Here is a 25,462-nt window from a genome sequence, read left to right on the forward strand (position 1 = left end):
CCAGATATGTGTCCCCAGTCCTGATTTTTCTATCTTGAGATTCAAAGCTTTCCAGCCAGTCACTTCCAGGAGGGGCCTAAGCCCATCTCCCATCCCATCTCATCTTCCATCCTGCCTTTAAAATTTTATTGTAGTAAAATATGCATAGCATGCAATTTGCCCTTTTAACCACTTTTAAGTGTACAGTTCAGTAATGCTAAGTTCATCCACATTGTTGTGCTGTTTACTTGTGAGCAAACACCCCTCAACAGGCTTGTCTTCTGAAGCTGGTGCTGGACGTGAAGAGAAAATGAAGCGTTTGAAGAAAGTGATGGGTCTTAGCCAGAAAGTAGAAATTCTGGATATACCGGAGTGGGATGTCAAAGCTGGTGTTGGCTCAGATTTATGACACAAACAGCTCCACCTACGCCTGTTATGAAAAGAAAGGGAAGACAATCAATCAGTAAAATGGTTTTGGTGACTGCTTCAGTCTTCAGGCAGAGTAGTAATTGCTCATCAAATGACAGGTGAAACCTCCCTGAGCGTTGAAAAGGTGATTTAGTAGAATTTGCAAGAATGTGCTCAGGAAAGAGGTGATTTGGAGAAATTTGATGTGCATACCTTTTAACATGCCTTCTTAAGTCTCACATTTATTGAATCATCAAGGATTTAAGAGGTCACAGTGGTTCCTCCCCACCCCCCACATGTTTATTTCATTTTATGGAGGAAAGTTTGCTCATGAATTTGGGAGTTCTAGGCAGGCCCCTTCTGGAGGATAAGAGGAATTCTGCTTGTTTTTAGCTTTCATTTCCTTTTGGACTGGATCTTACCCATTTCTCATATCCACCCCTGGGCCTATCATAAAAGATGCACTTTAGTACCATCTCTTGCTTTAGTAAAAAAATAGGTGAAGTATTTTAGTGACCAGCACCTACTTTTCCTTTCAGAGACTGAATAATACAGAAAAGCCTCAGAGTTTCAGCCCAGAAAGTCACAGGATAATGTGAGGAACAGACTGCCCTTTACAAAATACCTTTATCTATGTTATCTCATCCAGCACTGACAGCACCCCATTTTTCAGATGAGGAAACTGAGGCTCAGAGTGGTTAAGTGACTTGCCCAAGGTTTCACTAATAAATGGTCAAGCCTGGCCTAGCCGAGCACTTAGGACTGCAAACTCGCAGCTGTCTTTCTAACCCACATTGGCCTCACAGAGGTGTGGCCTGTGTTCGGCCTTGCCCTTGGCCAACATGATGTCTGAGGACCCTGCCATCTAAGGCATGTGGGCAAGGCGGCCCTTCCCTATTGGAAATGTCTCCATGTGGAGCCCAAGCGTTTGGCACAAGCTGGAAGGTGGGGCGTGCTGCCCATCACCCCCCCCACGCACACCCCGCTTTCTTCCAGAGGCGCCTTGGCTGGCGTCTCTTCATCCCCAGTAAGCACGTGTCCACCTGGGCGCACCAAGCGTGCGCCCTCGCGGCGCCCCTGGTACCCGCTAGTACGCGCGCTGCCCGGCTGCGCCTTGGGGACGCCCCACCTCCGGCGAAGACAGCTCCGGAGTCTACCCCTCGCCTAGGCCGCCCGGGGCCGCGGCCGTGGGTCCCTCACACCCCAGGGGCGGAGCGAGACGCGGAGACGTCAGGGCGGAGATCAAGCGCTGGGCGAGCGCGCCCTCCCGGCGGCTGCCCGCGGCCCACGTCTCCGACTGGCGCGGCCCGCAGCCGGGAGATGCAGGGAGCGGCGGCGCTGGGGCGCAGCCAGGCGGCCGCGCGGACGGGGGCCAGAGGCTGAGCTCGGGGAGCCAGCCGCGCGCACAGCTCTGCCCGCCACCCCCGGAGCGGATCCCTGGCCGCCCCTCGGCTCTCCACAGGGTTCTAGCAGAGCCCCCACCCCCCACCCCGGGGTGCCCATCAATTTCCTTGGGTGACTACAGCGTGTGTTTTGTTTTTCTTTCTTCTTTCTCTCCCCGTGTGCCCTTCTCCAGGATGGCAGAGGCGGAATTGCACAAGGAAAGGCTGCAAGCCATAGCAGTAAGTCCACTTTCATTTTATTTTCTTGCTCTATTGTCTGGTACGCAAAAGGACCCCGGGTGCTTTGGGGCCGTCGACATTCCAGCACAGTAGCCGCAGGACATGTGTTTTGGGGATAAAAGTCTGTCAAGGCTCAGCTACGCTGCTTTTTCGTTTACAGTCTGTAGGTGGAAACCCCCAGGGCGCGCTTTGGGCCGGGGATTTGAATGTTGGAAGACTGGCTTAGAAATAAGACGCTTGCTACTGGGCTTTGGGGAAAGACTAAACAGAAGCATGGGGGCCGGTTCCTGGAATATTACCACCCAGTGCTCAGTATTACTCTTGACTTGAGACACTGGCAAATGGCGGGAACGGTCACCAGAACGGTGGCTGCCATCCTCTCTTTGGAAGCTGTTGGTCTGCTAAGTGGAAAACCAGCAGTCAGCTCCCCTGCCAGCCACACGGTACAACCTCCTTCCTGAAACCGGGAGGGTTCATTTTCCCCGTTCTGTTTGATATTGACCAGGGCGCTGGCGCAAGCCACCATCCTGGAGGGGGTCTGGGGACTTCTTAGAACGACTGGGTCCTGGGAATAATATTCCAAGAGAGCCTCCTTTTTATGGCTGTGGCTAATCTTATGGCATCCTCATTTCCAGCATGCAGTGGAGCAACGGGTTTCGGCAAAGTTTATGTGCACTTTCAGAAAAGTCTACCCTTGTGCGTCTTGGGTATAAAAGAGAACTCCCTAAAGCTGCCCAAATTTGAGCAATCCTGCCAGTGTTGCCAATGAGCCACAGATGTGGTATTTTTACTGGAGCCACCACAGCTGGGTTATATATTTCCTTTGCAGATGAGGGAATGATTATTGCTGCTATATGAAATAATAGCAATTAAAAGAGAAAGGTCTGTTAGCATATTGGCACCGAAGAATCTCCAGGCATTCTTCGACCTAAGTACCTTTATTTTTATTTTGGGGGATCCAGGAGTTCCCTGGAAACACATATAAATTTGTTGGAGAAATAGTGTATCATGTTTTGGAGGCCAAATATATTGAAGTGTTTTCAGAATCCTTTGGATGGATTCTTCATTGGGAAAATGCACACAGGCTCTTCTTTTTTAAAGAAGCGTTTGATGTGGTCTCTGTGGCTCTGAGACCCTCTTTATCAAAGTCTTCAAATCTTAAATGTCTTGGAGATTTTACAGCTGAAGTGAGAGAGATGTTTGCTGGCAATGGTGAATGCTATGACTTTTTTTTTTTTTTTTTTTTGCCTATTGGGCAATCTTTGAACTTGGTGCTCAGAACTCAGAAAGGTTGGTGTTTTTTATGTTTTTTTTTTCCTTCTTTTCTTTTCTTTCCCTTTCACTCTGTACATGTGGATTTTGAGGGTTATTGAAGTTGTTTCTGGTTTCTAGAATTAGTGGCCGGGCAGCATGGCCGGTATGTCATGAACTTGGTAAGAATGGAGATATTCAGTTCTTGGTGCCATCTAGCTGGTGGGTGTTTTCTATAAACTGAATAATAGGCTGCTTTAGCTGTCCATGAAGTGCCTGCCCCAGAGAACATTCATTTGCTTCCATCGGCTGCTGCTGACGGCTTCCAACAGTTGTCACAGTTTCTGCCTTTGCATGGCCAGCTTTACTGGATGCCTGAAGAACAGCTGAGCCCAATGAAAGGGTGTGCTTTCTGAATGGGGATCCAGTAGCAGCTTACACTGGGGCCAACCTTTTCCAAGTGGGCTTGGGTGATCCCACAGGGGCTAAATGGATTTTTTTAAGAAAGGTCTAGCCCCTCTTTTGGAATCCTCTTGTGCATGTGAGAAGAATAAACACACATATTCATGCCTGTTCCATTGTGGAATTGTGTTTGTCCTGTACCTGGGAAGCTGTTGCTGATTCTCATGAACGATTCCGTCCTCAGTGAACATATTGTTATTAGGGCAGATTTTCCAAGAGCAAATGAACTGTGTGTGTGCCGGGGGCGGGGGGAGAAAGAAAGGAAGGAAGGAAGGAGGTGGGGAGACTTGTGACCGCATCAGTAAAGGGTTCTACACCGTGCTTCGGCCTAATGCATATTCTCCAAATTTGGCAAACCCCGCCCCACTCTGTCACCTTTCTAGGGTTCTTAGGGGACCCTCAGGAGCCCTGGGGCCTGGCCCCAAGAGCCTAGCCCTCTCTGGAGATGTGAAGGAGGAAGAGAATGATTCCTTACCTCCTCACCAACGTGGGCTCCTCTCCAAGAGGCCAAGCAGATAAATGGGGATTCTAGTCGGCGGACCCTTGGGGACTCTTTAGTCTGGAGCTTGGTCCCTTCATCTGTTGGGTGGGCTCCTGAGTTCTACCTCCAGGGCTGGTTGTCAGGTTTAGACGTGGTGCAGGTGATGTGGGGGCCAGTAAGTGGTCTTGAGGTAGAACCCCCAGTTCCCGTCTGTACTGTTGCCTTGTCCAATGAAGGTGAGAGGCAATGTCTCTGAAGCAGAGTGTGACCAGCCTTCTTCAGCCGCCTTCTTCTTCTTCTTTTTTTTTTTTTTTTTTTTAGGGCTGCACCTGCGGCATATGGAAGTTCCCAGGCTAGGGGTCCAATTGAAGCTGCAGCTGCCAGCCATAGCCACAGCCACAGCAATGCCAGATCCTTAAGCCAGGGATCGAACCTGCATCCTCATGGATACTGGTTGGGTTTGTAACCCGCTGAGCCACAACGGGAACTCTGAGCCTTCTTTATCCTTTCCTTTAACTCCGACCAAAGGCCAGGGTTCTGCCAAGTGTCCCTTCTGCTAGCAGCTCAGACCAAGTGTGGAGCTGTGTCTGGAGGATTCGTCTGTCCAGTCATCCAGCAGTTGACATTCCCAGAGTGTCACATCTGGGAAGGTACTGGCAACACCAAAAAGTGTCCCCAAGTTTCGGCCGTCAGAGAGAAGATTTCACCCTTTGCACACTTGAGTTCTGAAAGGACAGATGTCCTGCGACCTACTTGTCACATCTGTGGGATATTTCTTCCCCAAGAGAGTGAAACACTCAGAAACTAGAGTGCTTTAGTGGAATCTTCCAGTTGATTCTAGAGACTAATCAATGAGAAAAGATGAATGTCATCCTATTTCCTGCCAAAAGAGGAGCAAATCCATTCTCGACAAGTGTCTCTACTCCCGGGTGCTCCTTTTGTCTGTGGGGACACTCCCAAAGCTGTCGTTTTAGAAGATAGCAAAATGCCTCTGTGGCAGAATGAATGTGACTAATCATTCTGGGGAAGAATGATACAGTTGTCATTTATTGACCATTTTCTATTCAGCAGTGAACCTTGTGACATGCATTTTTTTACAAATTTTTTATACGTTAATAGTCTAACATAAACAATTACTAGACAGTGGTAGGAGTACTTATGCAAATGAGCATACACGTGGAGTCTTCCTTGGGTATGTGTGAAGCTAATGGAATGTTGTACAGGTCATTTTGGGCAAAAGTCCTCAGCATCTATAGTGACAAGGCCTCAGGTGGCATCAGGGTCCAACTCCAGGGTCCAAGCTAAGCCAACCTTCTCCAGGTTACAGAACCTCCAAAGAGGTTAAGGAACACATTCCCAGAGAGATGTTGGGGCAAGTCTTGAAGAGTGGGTAAAGCAAGATATAAAATAACATAGCAACCTCCCCATCAGCAGAAGGTATCTATTTATTTGTGGTTAGTTTGTTTATTATTTATTTGGAATGGCTAGTATAAAAAAAGGGAAAGCCAAACACATGAAGAAGTTAAGTCAGTAGCTAAAAGGCACAAACTCAGTAATAGGACTCAAGGGCATTTTAACTTCAATGATGTCATTTAATCCTAAGAAGCTGATGGGGGAGGAACTTCTGTCTTATCCATGTTTTATAGATAAAGAGCCCAACATTATCAGAGAGTGTCGAGGCCAGGATGGGAACCCCACCCTGCAGGGCACAGGAGCCCCTTTGTTGACTCCTGCCTACAACTGCTCCCCCGCAAATGGTGACAGCATCCCCTGCGCTTCCTGTCAGCCTGCTGTGCAGGTGGTTCCAGCAGCTTCCATGTGAGTGGGTGAGGGAGAAACGGACTGATCTGGTTGTGATCCAGGAGGCCACATCCTTTTGAGAGCCTTCCAAGCTGGGTTTCAGTGCATGGAAATACCCAATGGAAGTTCTAATCAAATGAGTAACATTGCCTTGGGGAAGAAACCAATGTCTCAGTGGAAGCCAGCTTTGGGCGAGGATGTTTTTATGTCTGCACAGCTGAGAGGAAGAGAGTCTTCCTTGGGTATGTGGGAAGCTAGCGGAATGTTGTACAGGTCATTTTGGGCAAAAGTCCTCAGCATCCATAGTGACAAGGCCTCAGGTGGCATCAGGGTCCAACTCCAGTATGTCTCTCTGTGCTGTGTTATGAGATGTCCGTTCAACCCGCCTGGCTCTTTAGGGGATGTGGTTGCTTAGTGGGAACACAGACTCTGTGCAATACTAAAAGCAATCTTTGGTATTTGCACAGCACTTTACAGTGTTCAAAATCCTATGTCTGTTACCTCAGTGCTGAGCTGTTCTGTGTGGGTCTCATTATCTCCTCTTTACAGTCAAGTTGGCAAAAAGCATTTGGGCTCATACAGTGAGATGTGGAAGAGTTGTGCTAAGTCCAGTGTCTCCTGATCCCCGATTGTGTTACTGGCATGTCTAGCTGAGGGGGAAGGGTGATTGGCTATGGGTGGCAGCCTCGCCTAGGACCCTTCTGTGCTGGGGTAGTGAGGAGAGGCATGAGCTTGGGGGGTGGGAGTGGGGCGTGGATGTGCCTCTGTGGAATCTGCCCTGTGGCAGATTTCACTTTGGGCCCCTTTCCCCCTTAAAAATCTCCCCCAGAGGGTGCAGTTAGGGGTGTAAGTCTCCCACCTGGCTTCATTCTCTGCCCTGAGAAGGCCCAGATGTGGGTGGGTGGCCTAGGATGGCTCTGCCCCATACTTGCAAAGAAACACTCTTGGCATTTCCTTGGCTTCATCGCTCATTGCCTCTTCTTGCCTTAGAGCAATAAGGCCTTGAGTGCCAGAGTTGGAGTGTGGACTGAAGGCTAAGGGAGGCCAATCCACCCACTTTGATCCTGACTTAGTTGGCCTGCAGGCCCCAGGCAAAAATTCTGACTGCCATTTGCATGTGATCCAGCCCAGGCCAGCTTCCCAGGTCAGGGATTCCCTCAGAGGGTCTGGTGACCCAAGCCCGAGCCCTATAATTACAAAACTCTGATTCTTGGGGGGGCCTAGCCCTGTACATGCCCCTTGTGAACCTCTGTTACTGGCAGGCAGCTGGGGAAAGGGCTGGGAAATTGAAGTTCCCAGCCACTCATTTGTTATCTGCTACATAAATGATACCTTGCTTCCAAAAGTCCAAGTGGAGGCCTAAAAAAATGGTCTGCTCAGACATTGGTGCTGAGGAAGAGTTTGCCAGCAGATAGGTGCCACTTTGGGCCTTTGCAGGGTCACTGCCAGGTCTGGGAGGGCCGAGGCAGGCCTTACACAAACATGCACAGGGGTCATGCACCTCGCTGACCATTTATTTGTACCTCTGAGTATTTCAGGCTTTAGCCTCTTGGGACAAAGAGCAGTTGCTTTGGCAAGTGCCCTATGAAATAGAGCAAGTCATCATTTAACAAGCCAAGCAGGGGGCCCGTGGGTTATGAATGGTCAATATTTAGAAGAAAGCAAGGCTCAATAGAGGCCCCTCTCTATTTCTTTGGGGTTGCCCAGGGTTTTGGGGACCACTCCTGTTTGTCCTTTGAACTACCCAGGCTTCATCACTGATTCCTTCTGGGGATGTTGATCAGCCTCCTTGGCAGTAAGAGTTGCTCATCATGTGGTGTGACATTGAATGACAGCAAATGCATTGATGCACAGAGACAGTGGTCCCCAGGGCTGTCAGTGCTTCACAGTCTGGTGACTAAGAAGCATGGATTCTGGTGTCTGAAAGCTTTGGTTCACATCCCCACTTTTCTCTTAGTAACCCTGTGACCTGGCTGTCCTTTGTCTTCCTCATCTGTGAGATCAGAATAATGGTCATATCCACCTCATGGAATTGTTATGAAGATTAGTTGAGAGATTTCATGGGAAATCCTCAGAATGAGGGTACAGAAGACACTCAACAAAAGTTTTCTGTTTATAGTCAGCAAATCGACAAACCATAACTCATGCATCTTTAAGCAGAAGATGGACACCAAGTGTGAAAGATGAAGCCTATTCGTCTCAGTGGGTGAATTGCCAAACTGGGAAATTTTCAGTGAGTATAGTAACACCTGAGGGTTTGCAGTGCAGGCGGCCACTAATGATAACAATGAAAAGGATCATTTATAGTGGACAGGAGTTACAAACCCCAAAGGATCCAGGAGTCAGCATGCGACAAAAATGAGGGACACAGGTTGAGTGGGAAATTGTGAGCACCTGGAGAGCAGATACCATTTCTCAGTTAAGATACAGTTAATTCATCCCAGATGAGAATGTGATTCCTATGTTGTCACATCCACTGATTCGCAAGAGGAGCCAAGAATCTTCCTTTGTGAATGTTCCCGTTTCAAAAGAGAAGAGTATCAATGAGTTTAAAAGCCTTTAAAAAATTTGTGGACACAACCAAATTCCTTTCAGTCAACAGGTCGACCTTTTGTGACCTCCAGATGTAGGTAGAGCTTTGAACTTTACAGTGTGCTTTCCTTTTGCATGGACTTATTTGGGTTTCATCAGGAGGCTGTGAAGTAGTACTACCAGCTCCCACCACCCCCCACAAAATCTTTCATAATATTACCAAATAAGGGTGTGTTTTCAACTAGACCTTGGTGATTTTGGTGTTAAGATGTGTTTGGATCGTGGGGAAAATAGCACATGGTTACTGTATATTTTGATCTTAAATGAGCTCCTTGCAACTGCTGATATTATTGGTAACTCATTATTCATATCTAGGTAGGTGATTGCTCTGTCAGAATTAACAGAGAAATCAAAAAGGCTGTACCCTGATGTGGGAAATTCCTGCTACCACAGAAGAATTCTTAAGAGCAAGGTATGCAGATACGAGCCCGCACATGTCACCCCAGTGTTTGAGATGATTTTGATTTATTATCAGTCTCAAATCATAGACAATATAGGGAGACCCAGTTGGGCTTAGGACTGCTAATAATAGCAGCAGCTGCCACTGGACATAGACTTTTGGCCAGAAATGCTGTAGTACTGTGATTCTCAAATTTTAGTGCATTCGGGAGTTCCCTTGTGGCACAGTGGGTTAAGGATCTGGCATTGTCATTGCAGTGGCTCAGGTCGCGGCTGTGGCGCAGGTTTGATCCCTGACCCTGGAACGTCCACATGCCACAGCCAAAACAAAACAAAACAAGACTTAGGTGGATTAGGATCACCTGCAGTGTTCCTCAAAAGACAAATTGCTGAGCCCTGCTCCCAGAATGTTTGATACAGTAGATCAGGGGTGGGGCCCGAGCATTTGCATTTCTCACAAGCTCCCAGGGTTTTCTGTGCCCAGCTGCAGTGGCCGTTCTGGAGAATACAAGTGGAGAAGCCCTGGTGAAGTGGTAGAAGGCCAGTAGCAAAGGAAGACGATGGCTGGGGTCTGTATTCGTGTCCCACGCCCAATGTGCCATGCCCAGGAGCTTGTGAAGTGTGTCTATTTTAAAGAGGTGAAATGGAATAAAAGACCAAATTCAGTCTTAATTCATGAGAGCCTAAACCTAGCTCAGTTTGAAAATGATGTGGTGGTTGGAGTTCCCGTCGTGGCACAGTGGAAATGTGGAACCATGAGGTTGCGGGTTCGATCTCTGGCATCGCTCAGTCGGTTAAGGATCTGGCGTTGCTGTGAGCTGTGATGTAGGCCGCAGACGTGGCTCAGATCTGGCGTTGCTGTGGCTGTGGTGTAGGCTGGCAGCAACAGCTCGGATTAGACCCCTAGCCTGGGAACCTCCATATGCCACAGGTGTGGCCCTAAAAAGATAAAGACACACACACACACAAAATGATGTGGTTTTGCTCATCTTCCATCAAGTGGCTGATCAAGAAATGGTCTTGTTTGTCTTGGGTACTTATTTTAATCTATTTAAATCAAGTGCAATTTCTGTCAGTCGGTCACCTGAAGACCCCTTTTTGAAGGGAAAAAATACTTGGGATGGGCATTGGCCATTCCAAAATTCACCTGGGGAGGCCCTAGAGGGCCTCTCAGTGAGACAAGAAGTCATGCAGTAGAGCAGATAGCCAGCAGTACAGCTGGAGCCCCTTTGAGAAAGTCACATGAAACATATCACAATGCTGTGGATGAAGAAGTCCCACAGCAGATCAGCCAATCAGGTCTTGCGGCAGCCCCTCCCACCCTCAGGCCTGATGCTCAAAGCAGCTGCTTCTCACTTGGGCAACTCTAGTAGGAGGCCTGGGTGAGGGTGGGCAGCAACTGAGGCTCATTTGCTTAAGGGTGGTTAGTGACTCTCCTAAGCCAGTCTGTGTGTGCACAAGCCTGGCTTGTCAGGGACATATCAAAGAGGAGTTTATTCTTGCCAAGTTGTCCTAAGGGCTTCCCTCCTGCTAATTGTAGCATCCATTGTTTGAATCAACCCTTCATATTCAGATGGATTCAGCCTCCCCCAGACTCGTATTTGTCTTAAAACACAAAGCACAGAGGCCACACTGTGCAGGAAGAGATCTCAGAGAACATGGAGGGACTGTTGGAAGGGGGCCGCCCAGCACGAGTGCTTCGTGGAAGAAAGTTTGCACACGAGCGCTGTGGGTTTGGGCGAAGACCGCACAGCTGAGACCTATTTCTGGCAGGAAATGCCGCCTGAAGCAGAGGTTTGTGTGTGGGGTGCATGTTGGAGCTACATGTGCTCTTGGTTAATTGGTATGACAGTCTTTTCCATGACTCTCCTGTTGAAGTATAATCCTCGAAAGGCGATTATTCAGTAATATATAGACAGAGACAAGCCTGTAGCCTATTCGCATAATGCTTGAACATATATTAAAAATACTTGGGGGTAGTCTTTGACTCTGGTATCAGTGCTTTGATAGCATCCTCTGAGCTTAGCTAGAAGAAAGGAATAGGGAAATTGACCCCTTTCCCCTGCTTAAAATGGAAGGGGAACGAAAAACCGCACGGGGCCCCAAGATAAAAGCCCTAGCTGGAGAAGCAAAGGCTGCAAGCCAGACCTCAGAACTCATCTTCCCTACTCATCATTTCCCCTCTGGCAGCCTATTTCACTCCCCCTCCGGCTTCCAAGCTCTAGACAGTCTGTGCACTAGCAAAATGTCTCCAAGGCATTTGTAAAACCTGCCCTTACTACTTTTTTGCTGAATTATACTGATTGACTTACTATTCTAGGTGGGTGGGAATTTTTCCCCCCTTTTTTCTAAATTATAACCAGTCATCTGAGGATTCACTTTATTTTTAAATTCAGGGCTGAAACTTAAAACTTTGAGGGATATTTAAAAAAAAAATGTTATTCTTAAGAGAAAAACACATGCTTGGAAAACTTAACCCCTTTGGTGGTAGCAGGGGATCCCCTTCCTCTGAGTTTGAGCAGTTCTGAGACCAACAAATACCACTCAGGGGTTCAGGATTGGGGTGACTGTGATAGACACATGTCCCGCATGTGATGGATAGAGAAGCCAGCACCTGGAAGAGGCCCCTCTTGGCCGAGAAGCATGGCATCAATCCAGTGGCTCCCTCTGGGCTCCTGGTTCATTCTTAAATAGAGTTTCTGTGGCCTGACTTGTCTGCTTGGGTTGGTAATACTTGCCTCCTCTAATAGGTTGGAAAATGGTTCAAAAATTTCCTTGCCCCTGTGCAATGGTGAGTCACAGAAGATCAGAAAAGTGGAAAAGAGTGGAGAGGTTCCTGAAGAAATTAAAAATAGAACTGCCATGTGATCTAGTCATCCCACTTCTGGGTATATATCCAAAGGAAGTTAAGTCACTATCTTGTATGACACAACTGAATCTATCTACAAAATAGAAACAGACTCAAAGACATGGAGAACAGACTTGTGGTTGCCAAGGGCGGGGGGGGGGGGGGAGGGAGTGAGATGGACAGAAATTTGGGGGTTAGTAGAGGCAAACTGTTGTATTTAGAATGGATAAGCAATGAGGTCCCGCTGTATAGCACAGGGAACTGTATCTAATCTCTTGTGATAGAACATGATGGAAGATAATATAAGAAAGGAAATGCATATATATATATGTATGACTGGGCCACCTTGCTGTACAGCAGAAATTGGCACACCATTGTAAATCAACTTTAAGAAGAAAAGAAAAAAAATCACTGTTTGGGAGAGATATGTACACTCCCATGTTTATTGCTTCATTATTCATAGTTGCCCAGATAAATGGATAAAGAAAATGTGGGACACATAGAATGGAATATTATTCAGCCTTTAAAAAGACGGAAATACAGCCACTTGTGACGACATGGATGGGGAAACTTGAGGGTGTTATGCTAAGTGAGAAAAAGCCAGACACAGAAAGATAAATACCCATTATCTCATTTATATATGGAAACTAAAAAAAAAAAAAAAAAAAGCATTGAACTTGTAGTAACAGAGGAGACTGGTGGATACTGGAGGCTGGGGGAGAAGGGGAAGTAATTGATCAAAGGAGATAACTTCCTGTTATAAGCTGAAAAAGTTCTGGAGACCTAAGAGACAGCATGATGACTATTGTTCATAATCATATATGCTTGAAATATATATATATATGACATACATGATATATGTAATCATATATGCCAAGGTTAGGTCTCGTGTGTCATCGTTGCATGCAAATGGTAACTGTGTGAAGTGATAGATGTACGAAATGAGCTTGATTGCGGTCATTACTTCCCAGTAAAACATCATATTGTATACCGTAGATCTATACAATTTTTATTTGTCAATCAAACCTCAAAGCTGGGGAAAAAAATGTTCAATTGAAAAAAGGATCTGGGAGTTCCCACTGCGGCTCAGCAGTAATGAATCTGACTAGTATCCATGAGGACGTGGGTTTGATCCCTGGCCCTACTCAGTGGTTAAGAATCTGGCATTGCCACAACCTGCAGTCACAGATGCAGCTCAGATCTGGCGTTGCTCTAGCCATGGCGTAGCCTAGCAGCTGTGGCTCCGATTCCACCCCTAGCCTGGAACTTCCACATGCCACAAGTGTGGCCCTGAAAAGCAAAAAAAAAAAAAAAAAAAAAAAAAAGGGAAAAAGAAAAAAAGATCTGGAAAGCCTGACGTCAACATGAGTGACCATGAAAGGACATCAGGCAAGCAAAAACACACTATAGGTAATGATGAGCCCGTCACTTGACTGCCCATTTTTCTTTCCAGGTGGTATGTAGGCAGCCTTGTTCCTGAATAGTGAAGTCTGAGCATATGTGTTCAGAATTTAGTGCTGTCCATCAAATAAAACTCGCCGCAAAACCCAAAGGATATTGCATACTAGCTGGGCTAGGTCTGTGGAGAAGGGTCAGAAGAAGGCCTGAAGGCTGGCTGTAGAATATATGCTTTCTCCCAACTACTAGAAGTAAGACTCTGGCGGCCTGATCACGCCCCATCCTTATTCACACTACAATGAGAATGATTGATAGCCAAATAGCATTGGATCTGATGGCCATGATGAAGAGAGAGCGCTGGCCCTGACAACACACAGACCAGGAGGCGAAGGTGAAAGTAATTTCCCCTGGTCAATTACCCTCCCTCTCCCTTTCCCATCCTCATCTCTCTCCATCTTGATATGTCACTGCCGGTGCCTCTGGAGAATATGCCCTGAGCCTGCAGCCACAGAGAAAAGCCAGAGGCAGAATGGCTTAGCAGGAAGGGAACATCTCCCCTAGAGGGAGACAGGGCACCCCAGGGCTCAGAAAACAAGCCAACAATGGCAGCTTCATCCCGTACCTTTCTTTTCAGGGGAGAGAGGAAGGATCTTGTGGTTCCTGAGAGCTTCCCCTGTGCCAGACCCCCTGCTGAGTGCCTGCTCTTGGGTGTTAAAAACGCTGCTGTGGAGTTCCCATCATGGCTCAGTGGTTAATGAATCCGACTAGGAACCATGAGGTTGCGGGTTCGATCCCTGGCCTTGCTCAGCGGGTTAAGGATCTGGTGTTGCCGTGAGCTGTGGTGCAGGTTGCAGACGCGGCTCGGATCCCGAGTTGCTGTGGCTCTGGCGTAGGCTGGTGGCTACAACTCTGATTCGACCCCTAGCCTGGGAACCTTTATATGCCACGAGTGTGGCCCTAGAAAAGGCAAAAAAAAAAGACAAAAAAAACCCCCAAAACAAACAACAACAACAAAACCCTGCTGTGCACCGGTGGGGTGGCAGGTTGATGTGGGATGGTGGTGGTGACAGGGGCGAGAATGGGCGCCCCGGGGACAGGCAGCGCGCACCTCCAGCTGATGGGTGCTTGGTGTGAATGTGAGTTCAGGATATTCCACTTCTTCAAGAGCACCTGGAAATCCAGCTTTGGAAGAAAGTCTGTTGATATTTAAAGAGTCACAACCATGGAAACACTGTGAGGGCCAAACCAAACAGAGTGAGATTTTTTAACACAGAGTGGGCTGGATTCATTCCCCATCCTGCCCTGCCCCCAACCCCCACCCTGGGCCCCCCCAGGTTCCCACTTCTGCCTTTCACAGCATATTTTATTTAATTGCAAAGCCAGTGGTATGTGGAGGTGATAGGGTGGTCGTGTTACAGCTTGATGCCAAGTCAGATGTAGGTATGTTTAGGCAAGTTGGGCAAATTGGTGGAGGGCCTGCCGGAAGCCGGAGCCCGGATGGGGACATTACATGAAAACCATGATCTTGGGGTATAGTCAGGACTGCTGCTTAAATCAGTTCCTTATCCACCATGCTGAATGAACTCTCTGTAAGAACTAAGAACTGAAATCACTCTGTAAAATAATAATTAACCCAGAACAAAAGTGACTTTTTTGATGTCCACTTCTCTGAATCTTGTTACATGTAGATTTGTGTAAACACCAGCACACTCAGCATATAGAAAAGGAGTTCCTTGCTGGCTCAGCAGGTTATGGATCCAGCATGGTCATGGCTGTGGCTTGGATCGCTGCTGTGGTGTGGGTTCAGTCCCTGGTCTGGGAATCTCTGTATGCCACAAGTACAGCCAGGGAAAAACAAAACAAAACAAAAAACCCCAAAAAACAGAACAGTCCGTCAGCCCCCAGAACTCCCCCAGGAAGCACTGTTTTTTAAACTCTCTACACACTGGAATATAAGTATTTCTCCTTGGTCTCACCTTGCATCCTGGCTTTAAGGATTCTGAAAACTACTTAGGACTGGGTCCAGTTAACCAGAACAGGAAACTGAGGTTCCCAGTCTTTGGTGGGTAACTCTTTCATAATGAACGCCCCTGCCGTATCTGTAACAAATTCTTTCTTTTCCCCAATAAATGCCCTCCACTCCAGCCTATCTCTTTTTGCACTATCCCCTCCTACAGTTATCATATTTAGCAACTAAAAATAGAGGCTGTCCAGTTATTGCATGGGATAGACTGTTATATTAAAAAATGATGTGCTATTTATCTGAAATTCAGATGTAACTGGGCATCCAGTATTTTATCCATTAAACTCATCCCCTTCCCATATATGCTGCATTCACAAACGAGTTCAGAAGCCACTTTTTCTAGGTCTGTGTCTCATTCTTCCATCATAAGTGTGGAAAATACTCATTGGTTTTAAATAGGAATATGTTTATAAGAAGATAGGTCATGTATTGGAAGGCTAACAGGGCCTCTTCCAGACTTAGTGAATTTTCAAGAAACCCTCTAGACATATCCTTTCTGGAGGATAAGAAATGGGCTAGTCGCTTATGATGGAGCATGATCATGTGTGAAAATAGAATGTGTACATGTATGTGTAACGGAGTCACCGTGCTGTACAGCAGAAAAAAAATGTTTTGGGGAAATAACTATTAAAAATAATAATAATAATAATAAAGAAAAAAGAAATGGACTAGTAAATCAATTATACTTTAAAAATTAAAAAAAAAAAGAAATGGATTAATGTGTGCTGGAGGGCAGAGGACAATTGGATTTCAGAAATCGGTACATTTCCCAGCCCCCTTGCTTGACCCAACCTTTGAATGATATGAAACTGCGAAGACTAAACAAGAAGATTGTTCATACTGGGTGATTTTGAAAATATCACTGGAATGCTGGCCTTTAGCAGGTCATACATTTTATCCTGTGTTGACCAAGATGAGGCCTTGTGGTGTGTTGCCAGCGAGTCATGCAGTGGTCACAACCAGCTCGTCCCCGCCGGGATATTGTGGTAGAGAATGCTCTGATGGAGGATTGATTTCTCTTGTTTGTTTGTTTGTTTTTTCCTTTATCAATTTTACGTGTGTGATTTCTGAATCACAATGAGGCAAGAAGGAACATCAATTTTCCTTAGTACCTTCAGAATGCAGAATGAGTGGAAATTCCAATTTTCTGTCTAGACCAAGGGTACGCAGATATAGTGGACCCAATCAAGCCTGCAACCTCTTTTCAGAAGGCCTGTGAGCAATACGTTGTTATTACATCTGCCACTGGTTGGAAAATGTTTGAAAAAATATTTCATGACATGTGGAAATTATAGGAAGTTCGGATTTCAGGGTCTACGCATAATGTTTTATCGGAACACAGCCATTGCCATTCGTTTATGCGTAGTCTGTGCTGATTTCATAGCAGCAAAGTTGTTTAGTTGCACCAGAGACCATAGGGCCTGCAAAGCCTAAACTATTTACTGTCTGACCCTTTGTAGAGAAACTTGGCCGACTCCTGCTCTTAAACTCTGTTATCTCCCATGGTCACACTTGCCATGGAGGCTCCAGGACTCTTTTAGCTGAAGAGGTAACTGTTGTCGGGTAGCTGGCGGTTCAGAACAATAAAGCATTAGACTTTACTGATCCTTTTTACTCTACTCTGGGCGACTCTGATGAGAGGCTTGCATTTACTGAAGTGCTCCCATGTTGTTTTGCTACTCTCGAATTTTCTTGTTACATCCCGCTGCCTAAGCCAACCACGTGTTTTCTTTTGAAAAAACAGAAAATCTGATCTCTTAGAGGCAACGGTTGGCCCATCAAAAAATAAATGATTACATTCCAAACCATTTCTTTTTTCCCATCGCCAGGGGCTGGGAGGGGAGAGGCAAAGCACTGGTGATTCTCCAGATCATTTTTCTTCCTCCCCAGAAATTGCCAGAAACCTCATTCTGTGCTCCCTGGGGATTTTCAGGGGGAAGTGTCAGAAGGGGAGTCAGAGACCACAGCCACCACATGCTCTGAGTCTGAGCAGGAAGCCAATGGAAGGTGGCTTTTGAGCAGCTGCCCTGTCATTCACTAGCCTTTTGCTGAGGGTCGGCTACCTCATGGAAGCTATAGAGGCCAGTGGCTGCATTTTGCAAATGAAGTGACCAGCAGGTAAAAGCTGCTGGTGGTCTCGGGTAGTGGAGTCCACTCTGGCCTCCCTGAATCATCCAATGTGTCCTTTCTGCCCCCATCCTTTTCTTGTCCCAAAGGGCCAGCTACAATTTTGAGTCTTGTCTGCCTGGAAATTTCCAGAGGGACTTTGGTGTCTTAGTAAATATTTTCAAATTGCCCAAGGTTTGGGAAGATAGCAGAGCCATAATTGTGAAATCAGATTTAGAAAGCTGTGACTGCAGTACTTGAGCTGGCTGTGTGAACGTGCTGGGACCTGCAGCGGTGTGGACACTTACGGTGGATGGCATTTGTCTGCCAGTGGATGGCTTTTGTCTTTCTGGTCAGACATGTGCCAGACCCTGAAATTATCTGGACAACTTCTGAGCAGCTGCTGGGAGAAAAGGAAGTCTAGTATGGGGTTACTGTAGGGTTGCCTCAACTGTGGCACTATTGACAATTTGGACCAGCTAATTCTTTGTTCTGGGTGCTGTCCTGTATGACGTTGAGCAGTATCCCTGGTCTCTATCCAGTAAATGCTAGTAGCATCGCCTATGCCCTGGCATGACAATAAAAAGTGTCTCTTGACCTTGCCAAATGTCCCCTGGAGGACAAAATACATCCCTTTATAACCACTGATGTAGTATACCTGAGCAAATGTATTTCCCATACTTTCAGCATTAGAGATTCATTGCTTTAGCTTAAACTTTCACCCCTAGGGATTCATGCCTTTAAGCTTTGAAGGCTTTGTTACTTTCCAGAATCTCTCATGAAAATATAAGTTTCTCACAGAGGGAGACAAATGGTTTTCATCTCCTGTGTCAACTCTGACTGTCTTAGGAGGATGTCTGAGACTGCATGTGGGTTTAGGGGAAAGAACAACATGATAGACCAGAGTTGTCTTTTATGTCTAGGAGGTGGGGGAGCTGCCCTGCCTGTGTAAGGAGGCTTCTTACCTAGTATCTCTTCAGTGATTCATCAGCTGGGCCCTTGTCTGTGGTCGTCACTGCCCCTGGGAGCACTGTTCACATGTGATCACTGTGGCTTTGTATATGTGTTAGGGCAGTTTTCCAGCATGTGCCAGAAAGGTGTCTTGAGGAAGAGGTGTCTTCTCTAGATCCACCATGTGGCCTAGTGGAGGTGCTATAGTCAGCTTGATGGGGATTAGAAGCAGGAAGCAAGAGGAAAGGAGCAAAGAGGAGCATTCCTGTCTCTCTCCCGTCACTTGATTATAAGCTCCTGGAGGACAAGGACAATGTCATTTTCACATGCCCCCTTTGCTGCCTTCCGTGGTACATTTCACCTAGGTCCCAAGCCTGCCATCACTTTGAGCAGAGTTGGGCCCCTCCGCAGTTTTGTGGACTCAGACTAATGCTTAAATGCACAAAATAAAACACAAGATTAAAAAGAGGACCAATTACATGGAAATCCAGGCAGCATAATATTAGAAGATTGCAATAGATTGCAGCTGTGCTTTTATATTGTATCAAGTAAAATCTAGTGGCAGTGCTAATATATACTCCAATTTCAAATTATTGATGAACATAAGTGATGTTTTGGGTTATCTCCGACAACCATAATGAGGAATGAAAATACCTGTGATTTCTACTGGTGACAAAGTCATAGATATTGATATTTCCAAGGCTTGTGCTTATGTCTGTAACTGAAGATGATGCTGCATTTCAGGTAGAGATTGGTGAAAATAGCCTTGAACCGACTGCCCTGAGTTCTGGCCCATCCCTGGACTCCCTGAATTCTTTAACCAGGCTTCCGCTTTCAAGCTCCCTCCATCCCCTCACTTGAGGCTACCCCAGCCACCTGCTCGAGGCTCTTCCCTAGCAAATTTCTCCAGGTTCCCTCCTCCAGTCTCCTTTTCATGTAAACCCTCCCAGTTGGGTTGTGTCTTTGGTCTCCTATCCAAGTTCACAAGGGAAGGGAAGCATCCAGCCCCAGCTTGGGGTTCCCAAGCTTGGGAGAGAGAGAAGAAGGTACATCCTAAATGCCCAAGGAAGGCTTGTTCAGATGAAATGGTCATTTTGCCATCTTTACTCTTTTTCTCTGGGACTGCTATGGGATGCTTGGACTGTGTCGACCAAAAAAAAAAAAAAAAAATTGCACAACCTAAAAGCTGAGAATTATGTTTTATTTAGTGGCCTTACTGTGGACTACAGCCTGGGGTGGCAGCCTCTCAGATAGCTCTGAGGGACTGTTCAGAAGAGGTAAGGGGAGAGCCAGGATATATGGGAGGTTTTGCTGGGGAAAAAAAAAGACCAAAACAAAAGCATGTAGTCCCACAACAAAAGATTACTGCCAATCACAGAAAACAGACATTGCAAGTTAATGATTTTTGTGCTTTTTTATGTATGGGAAGATGCGAGAGTCTAGACTCATTGAGATTATTCTCTTGATATGCATCTAAACTATCTAAGGCCACCATCCTGTTTTTTTCCTTCCTAAATTCACCTCAGGACACACTGTCTGGGCATCTGCAGTGGCTGATGGCTTGATGGCCAGCAACATCATTGTTTGCTGGGATGGCAGGCAACATTTTTTTGGTTCATAAATGTGTTTGAGCTCAGCCCACTCTTGATACCTCCCTTCTGCATGGAAATCAGTTTTCAGTCTGGTTTGTCCCATTCCTGAAGGTCTGCTGAGGGAGATTTCCACATCTTATCCCCTGGGGAAGAGAGAGGGCTGGACCCGCATTGTGACCCCAGATGCAGCAGTGAGCAGTGTGAGGGGTAGGACTCTTGACCTACAGTGACCTTGCTGCATGCATCTGCCATGAACAGCTGGGGAGAAGCCATTGCGGTCCTCATTGCCTACCTTGCAGTGGACCACCAGAGTAGGGGCCATGCATGTAAGCCAGGCACATGGAGATTCATAATGGCTACAGAGGAATTTCAAAATAATTAAAAGTGGGCTATCTCTAATCAGTTTTCTCTGACAGAAAGGTCAGCGCATTCCAAAATGTTCTATGTGGGATTAGCACCTTTGTTTTTCACCAAATGGATGCATTAGTGTTCTACCCAATTTGGACTCTTGGGGTTTCTGAAGTTCTTTTTCTCACTGGATTGTTATAAAGAGTCTCTGTTAATTTCTTAGGGCTGTTGTCCAAAGTGCCACAGACTGGGTGCCTTAAACAATAGAAATATGTGGTCTCACCATTCTGGAGGCTGGAAATAAATTGAGATCAAGGTGTCAGCAGGATGGACTAAATATAGAACTACCATATGATCCAGCAGTCCCACTCCTGGGCATATATCCAGACAAAACTTTCATTCAAAAAGATACGTGCACACCTATGTTCATCAAAGCACTATTCACAATAGCCAAGATATGGAAACAACCTAAATGTCCATTTTTTTTGAATTTTTTTAACAGAATAAAATACGTATATTTTACACAGATTATTATATCATGGATCTTAAGAAAGGGATTTAGTGACACACACAGATTATTATATCATGGATCTTAAGAAAGAGATTAAGTGACTCCCTCTGGAGAAATGAATGGAAAATATGCTGAGACAAATAGGAAATTTATTCTATACTTTATACCACTTTGTATGGCTTTCATCCTTACTATTTAGTATTATCTATTACATTTCTTTAAAAATTAGCATTATATTAAAATTGTGTATATTATTCAACTAAAATTTATAAAGAAAGCCTTATATACCATTAAATATTTTATATAGCATAGTAAAAAGAATAACTTAACTGGTAAGAATAGCAAAAATAATACACTACACCCTCTGAAAATAAGTAAAATATAAAATGCATAAATTGGTTAAAAAACAGTGTAACTATATAAATATGTCCTCACCATTTGTTACATCTTATTGATTCTTCAATATAGACATTACACCATTCTAGGTGATGTGATAAACAAGACATTATAGACCTTACATTGTACCATGGAGAGAAATGGTTATTAATAATACAATTGTAGAACTATATTATTTAATTGTACAGCTGCATTATTATAATTATCATAAATTCTTTGATGGAGAGGAAATCAGAATCAGATCTAAGAAGACCTCAGCATTCCAAGAATGATGTCAAATGACCCCCTTCATGGTGGATTATGCACTTATTTACTATGAGATATATTTATTCTCCAGAGATTCCTTGTTTGTGCATCAATTGTAGATTTTTGGTTTGCAGTTATTCTGAAATTTTGAAATAAGAGTCTATATGTATATGAGATTGTTTTAAGTTGTTGTTCTCTTAATTGCAAGTTCATCTGCAGTGTCCTGCATTTGTACCCACCTCTTCTCATGATTTCTGATTTTGGTGGTATAATTGTGCATGGATGATTTCGTATCTTTACTGTATCTTTACCTTTACTTTTTTACTTTTGTATCTTTACCTTTACTGGTGAACCTTGTCATTTGTGGCATCTTTGTTTCTTGTTGCTGTCTTCTCTTTTCTGCCTAGAGAAGTGCCTTTAGTATTTGTAAGGCTGGTTTAGTGTTGCTGAATTCTCTCAACTTTTGCTTATCTGTGAAGTTTTTTATTTCTCCTTCAAATCTGAATGAGAGCCTTGCTGGGCAGAGTAATCTTGGTTGGAGGTTTTTTCCTTTCATCACATCATGCCACTCCCTTCTGGCCTGCAGAGTTTCTGCTGAAAAATCTGCCAATAACGTTATTCGTTATTCGGGTTCCCTTGTCTGTTACTTGTTTCTTTTCCTTAGCTGCTTTCAAGATTTTCTCTGTCTTTATTTTTGGTTAGTTTTGATTAGTATGTGTCTCAGGGTGTTCCTCCTTGGGTTTATTTTATATGGTACTCGTTGTGCTTCCTGGATTTGAGTGAGTGATTCCTTTCCCATGTTAGGGAAGTTTTTAGCTATTATCTCTTGGAATATTTTTTCTGTCCCCTTCTCTCTCTCTTCTCCTTCTGGCACCCCATAATCCGGATGTTGGTGTGTTTAACATCATCCCAGAGTTCCCTGAGACTCTCTTCATTTCTTTTCAATCTTTTTTCTCTTTTCTGTTCTGCAACTGTAATTTCCACGAATCTGTCCTCCACTTCGCTTATTCGTTCTTCTGCCTCCTGTATTCTGCTGTTAGCTGCTTCTAGTGAATTTTTTAGTTCAGTTATTGTATTTTGCATCTCTGCTTGTTTCAGTTTTATATCTTGTATCTCTTTGCTCAGTGTTTCCTGTAAGTTATCCATCTTTGCCTCCAGTTTATTTTCAATGTCTTGCATCTTCTTCAGCATCAACAGTCTAAAGTCTTTTTCCTGGAGGCTGAGAATCTCCTCATCACTTAGCTGATTTTCTGGGGGTTTTCCTTTCTCCCTCATCTGGGTTATAGTTCTCTGTCTTTTCATTTTGATAGGTTTTTGGTGTGGAGACCTTTTGACAGATAATAGCGTTGTAGCCTCTCTTCCTTCTGGTGTCTGCCCCCCTTGTGGCTGAATTTGGTATGGGGGGCTTGCTGTAGGCTTCCTGATGGGAGAGGCTGATGCCTGCCCACTGGTAGGTGGAGCTGATTCTAATCCCTCTCGTGGGTGGGGCTTAGTCTCTGGATGGGATTAGAGGCAGCTTTGTGCCTGAGGGGTCTTTAGGTAGCCTGTTTACTGAGGGGCAGGGCTGTGATCCCACCTGAGTTGTTGTTTGGCCTGGGGCCTCTGAGCTCTCTGACTGAGGGTGGGGCCAGATTTTCCCAAAATGACCACCTCCAGAGAATGGCATGGCTGCTGAATATTCCCGAGAGCTTTGCCCATTCCTCACAACAAGCCACATTCCCCCCTGTTTTCCCAGGATGTCCTCCAAGAACTGCAGTCAGGTTTGACCCAGATTCCTATGGAGACTTTGCTTTGCCCTGGGACCCAGTGCATGTGAAAGTCTGTGTGCGCCTTTTAAGAATGGGGTCTCTGTTTCCCCCAGTCCTGTGGAGCTCCTGCTCGCAAGCCCCACTGGCCTTCAATGCCAGATGCTCCAGGGGCTCTTTCTCCCAGTGCCAGATCCCCGCACGTGAGGGTTTGATCCCCGCACAGGCTCAGAACTCTCACTCCTGTAGGTGAGTCTCTGTGAACCAGATAGTTTCAAATCTGTGGGGCTTCCCACCCAGGAGGTATGGGGTTGTTTATATCGCAAAATTGCCCCTCCTGCCTCTTGATGTGGCTTCCTCTTTTTCTTCTGGAGTAGGGTATCTTTTTTAAGGTTTTTGGTCCATTTGGGTGAAGAATGTTCAGCCTTTAGCTGTGAATTTTGTTGTTTTTAGGAGAGAAGTTGAGCTCCAGTCCTTCTATTCCTGCCATCTTAATCCTCTCTCCCTAAATGTCCATTGACGGAGAAATGGATTAAGAAGATATGGTACACATGGAATACTACTCAGCCATAAAAAAGAACAAAATAATGCCATTGGGAGCAACATGGATGGAATTAGAGATTCTCATCCTAAGTGATATAAGTCAGAAAGAGAAAGACAAATACCATATGATATCACTTATATGTGGAATCTAAAATATGTCACAGATGCATCTATCTATAGAACAAAAACAAACTCACAGACGTGGAGAGCAGACTTGTGGTTGCCAAGGGGGAGTGGGAGGGAGTGGGAGGGAGTGGGATGGACAGGGAGTTTGGGGTTAATAGATACAAAGTATTACATTCAAGATAGATAAGCAGGGAGATCCTGTTGTATAGCACAGGGAACTATATATCCAATCACTCGTATTAGAACATGATGGAAGATAATATGTGAAAAAGAATGTGTGTGTGTATATATATATGACTGAGTCACTTTGCTGTACAGTAGAAACTGACAGAACATTGTAAATCAAGTATAATAAAAAAAGTTTTAAAGGTGTCAGCAGGATGGGTTTCATCTGAGGGCCATGAGGGCAGGGTCTGCCCTTGGTCTCTGTCCTTGACTTAGAGCTGGAGTTCTTGACCTTGTGGCTCTTCACATGGTCTTCTGCATGTGCCTGTCTGTGTCCAAATTCCCCCTTTTCCTAAGGACACCAGACAATATTGGACCAGGCCCCAGTCTAATGACATAATTTGAACTTCTGTAAAGACCGTGTTTCACTAGGGTCACATTCTGAGGCACTCAGGGTCAGGACTGTATCTTTTATGGAGGGACACAGTTCAGTCCATCGCAGGGTCCCTTCTTGTTTCCAAATGATATCCGTATCTTACAGAGATGGCCATTCAGACCCTAATCTGCCTCTGGCTATGAAAGTAGAAGTTGTGTCCCAAGGGAAATGACCCAGGGGTTCAAAAGTAGTAGGTGCCATGAATGCCTCAAGTCACTGCCATCTGTCACATTCATGACTTCCTTTTAGTGGCTGGGACCCGCAGTGTCTCCTTATCCTCTGTCTCAGATCAAAAGCCTTTTATCTGGAAAGGGCCAGAACAGCATTTCACACTAAGATGGAATGAAGAAAGCTTAAACATCCCCTCCCCTGAAAGCCGGTGAAAAACAGAGGGCAGAATGTAAGACTGAATCCTGGAGCTCGCGTGTCAACTCGGCCACCATCAGGGCCATCCATGTTTCGTTCAGGACCCTGAAGGGTCCCCCTCCTCACCACCGATAATGATCAAAACATTCCTGGTGGATTCGTGCCTATTTAGAATTTGCAGAATTCTCTTACTTCCATTGTCTTGTTGCAGCATCAAATTGCAGGATGAGGGTTATTTTCTGTATTTCATTTCAGGGAAAAGAGCAGCTCAGGGAAGCAGTCTGTCCAGGGTCATATAGGGCTACATCATCCACATCCCTAGGCCAGATGTTCCCACTACTTGCCACACACCTGCCCTGTCACCCTCCATCTCTCCTCTGAGTCCCCACAGTGTGGTCCCCATGACCCAAGTCTCATAGACTCACCAATTCCCTTTCTTGGCCCCATGGACCATCAGGCCCTCCCATCCTAGGACAAAAAGTAGTCTAGGCCTGGTGAAGGTGGCCAAGGTGAACTATTCTTTGTTTCAAGTTCTAGGCCAAAGGCACAAGGCTTGGGCAGCAGCATCAGGAATTGACCAGGAGTTGGGTGTAGCTGAAATAGGCCAAGAAATGAGGCCAAAAGGGCAGGGGCTGCTGGGTCACGGAAGGCCAGGTGTGGCAGGTATG

General features: G+C 45.6%; 1 protein-coding gene across 4 annotated transcripts in view; it reads left to right on the top strand.

Annotated features, from left to right (window-relative positions):
* Positions 1-1,535: 1,535 nt before the first annotated feature.
* The window catches only part of PALM2AKAP2 (PALM2 and AKAP2 fusion), a 366,754-nt gene continuing 342,827 nt past the window's right edge, over positions 1,536-25,462 (top strand). For 3 of the 4 annotated variants that reach the window (XM_047768121.1, XM_047768123.1, XM_047768124.1), the window contains exon 1: positions 1,536-2,009. In XM_047768121.1, the coding sequence (XP_047624077.1) occupies positions 1,965-2,009 (45 nt within the window). In that variant the 5' untranslated portion in view covers positions 1,536-1,964. The remainder of the gene's footprint in view (positions 2,010-25,462) is intronic. The other variant, XM_047768125.1, reaches the window with a different exon arrangement.

Source organism: Phacochoerus africanus, chromosome 2 (assembly GCF_016906955.1).
Source record: "Phacochoerus africanus isolate WHEZ1 chromosome 2, ROS_Pafr_v1, whole genome shotgun sequence".
Classification (NCBI taxonomy): Eukaryota; Metazoa; Chordata; class Mammalia; order Artiodactyla; family Suidae; genus Phacochoerus; species Phacochoerus africanus.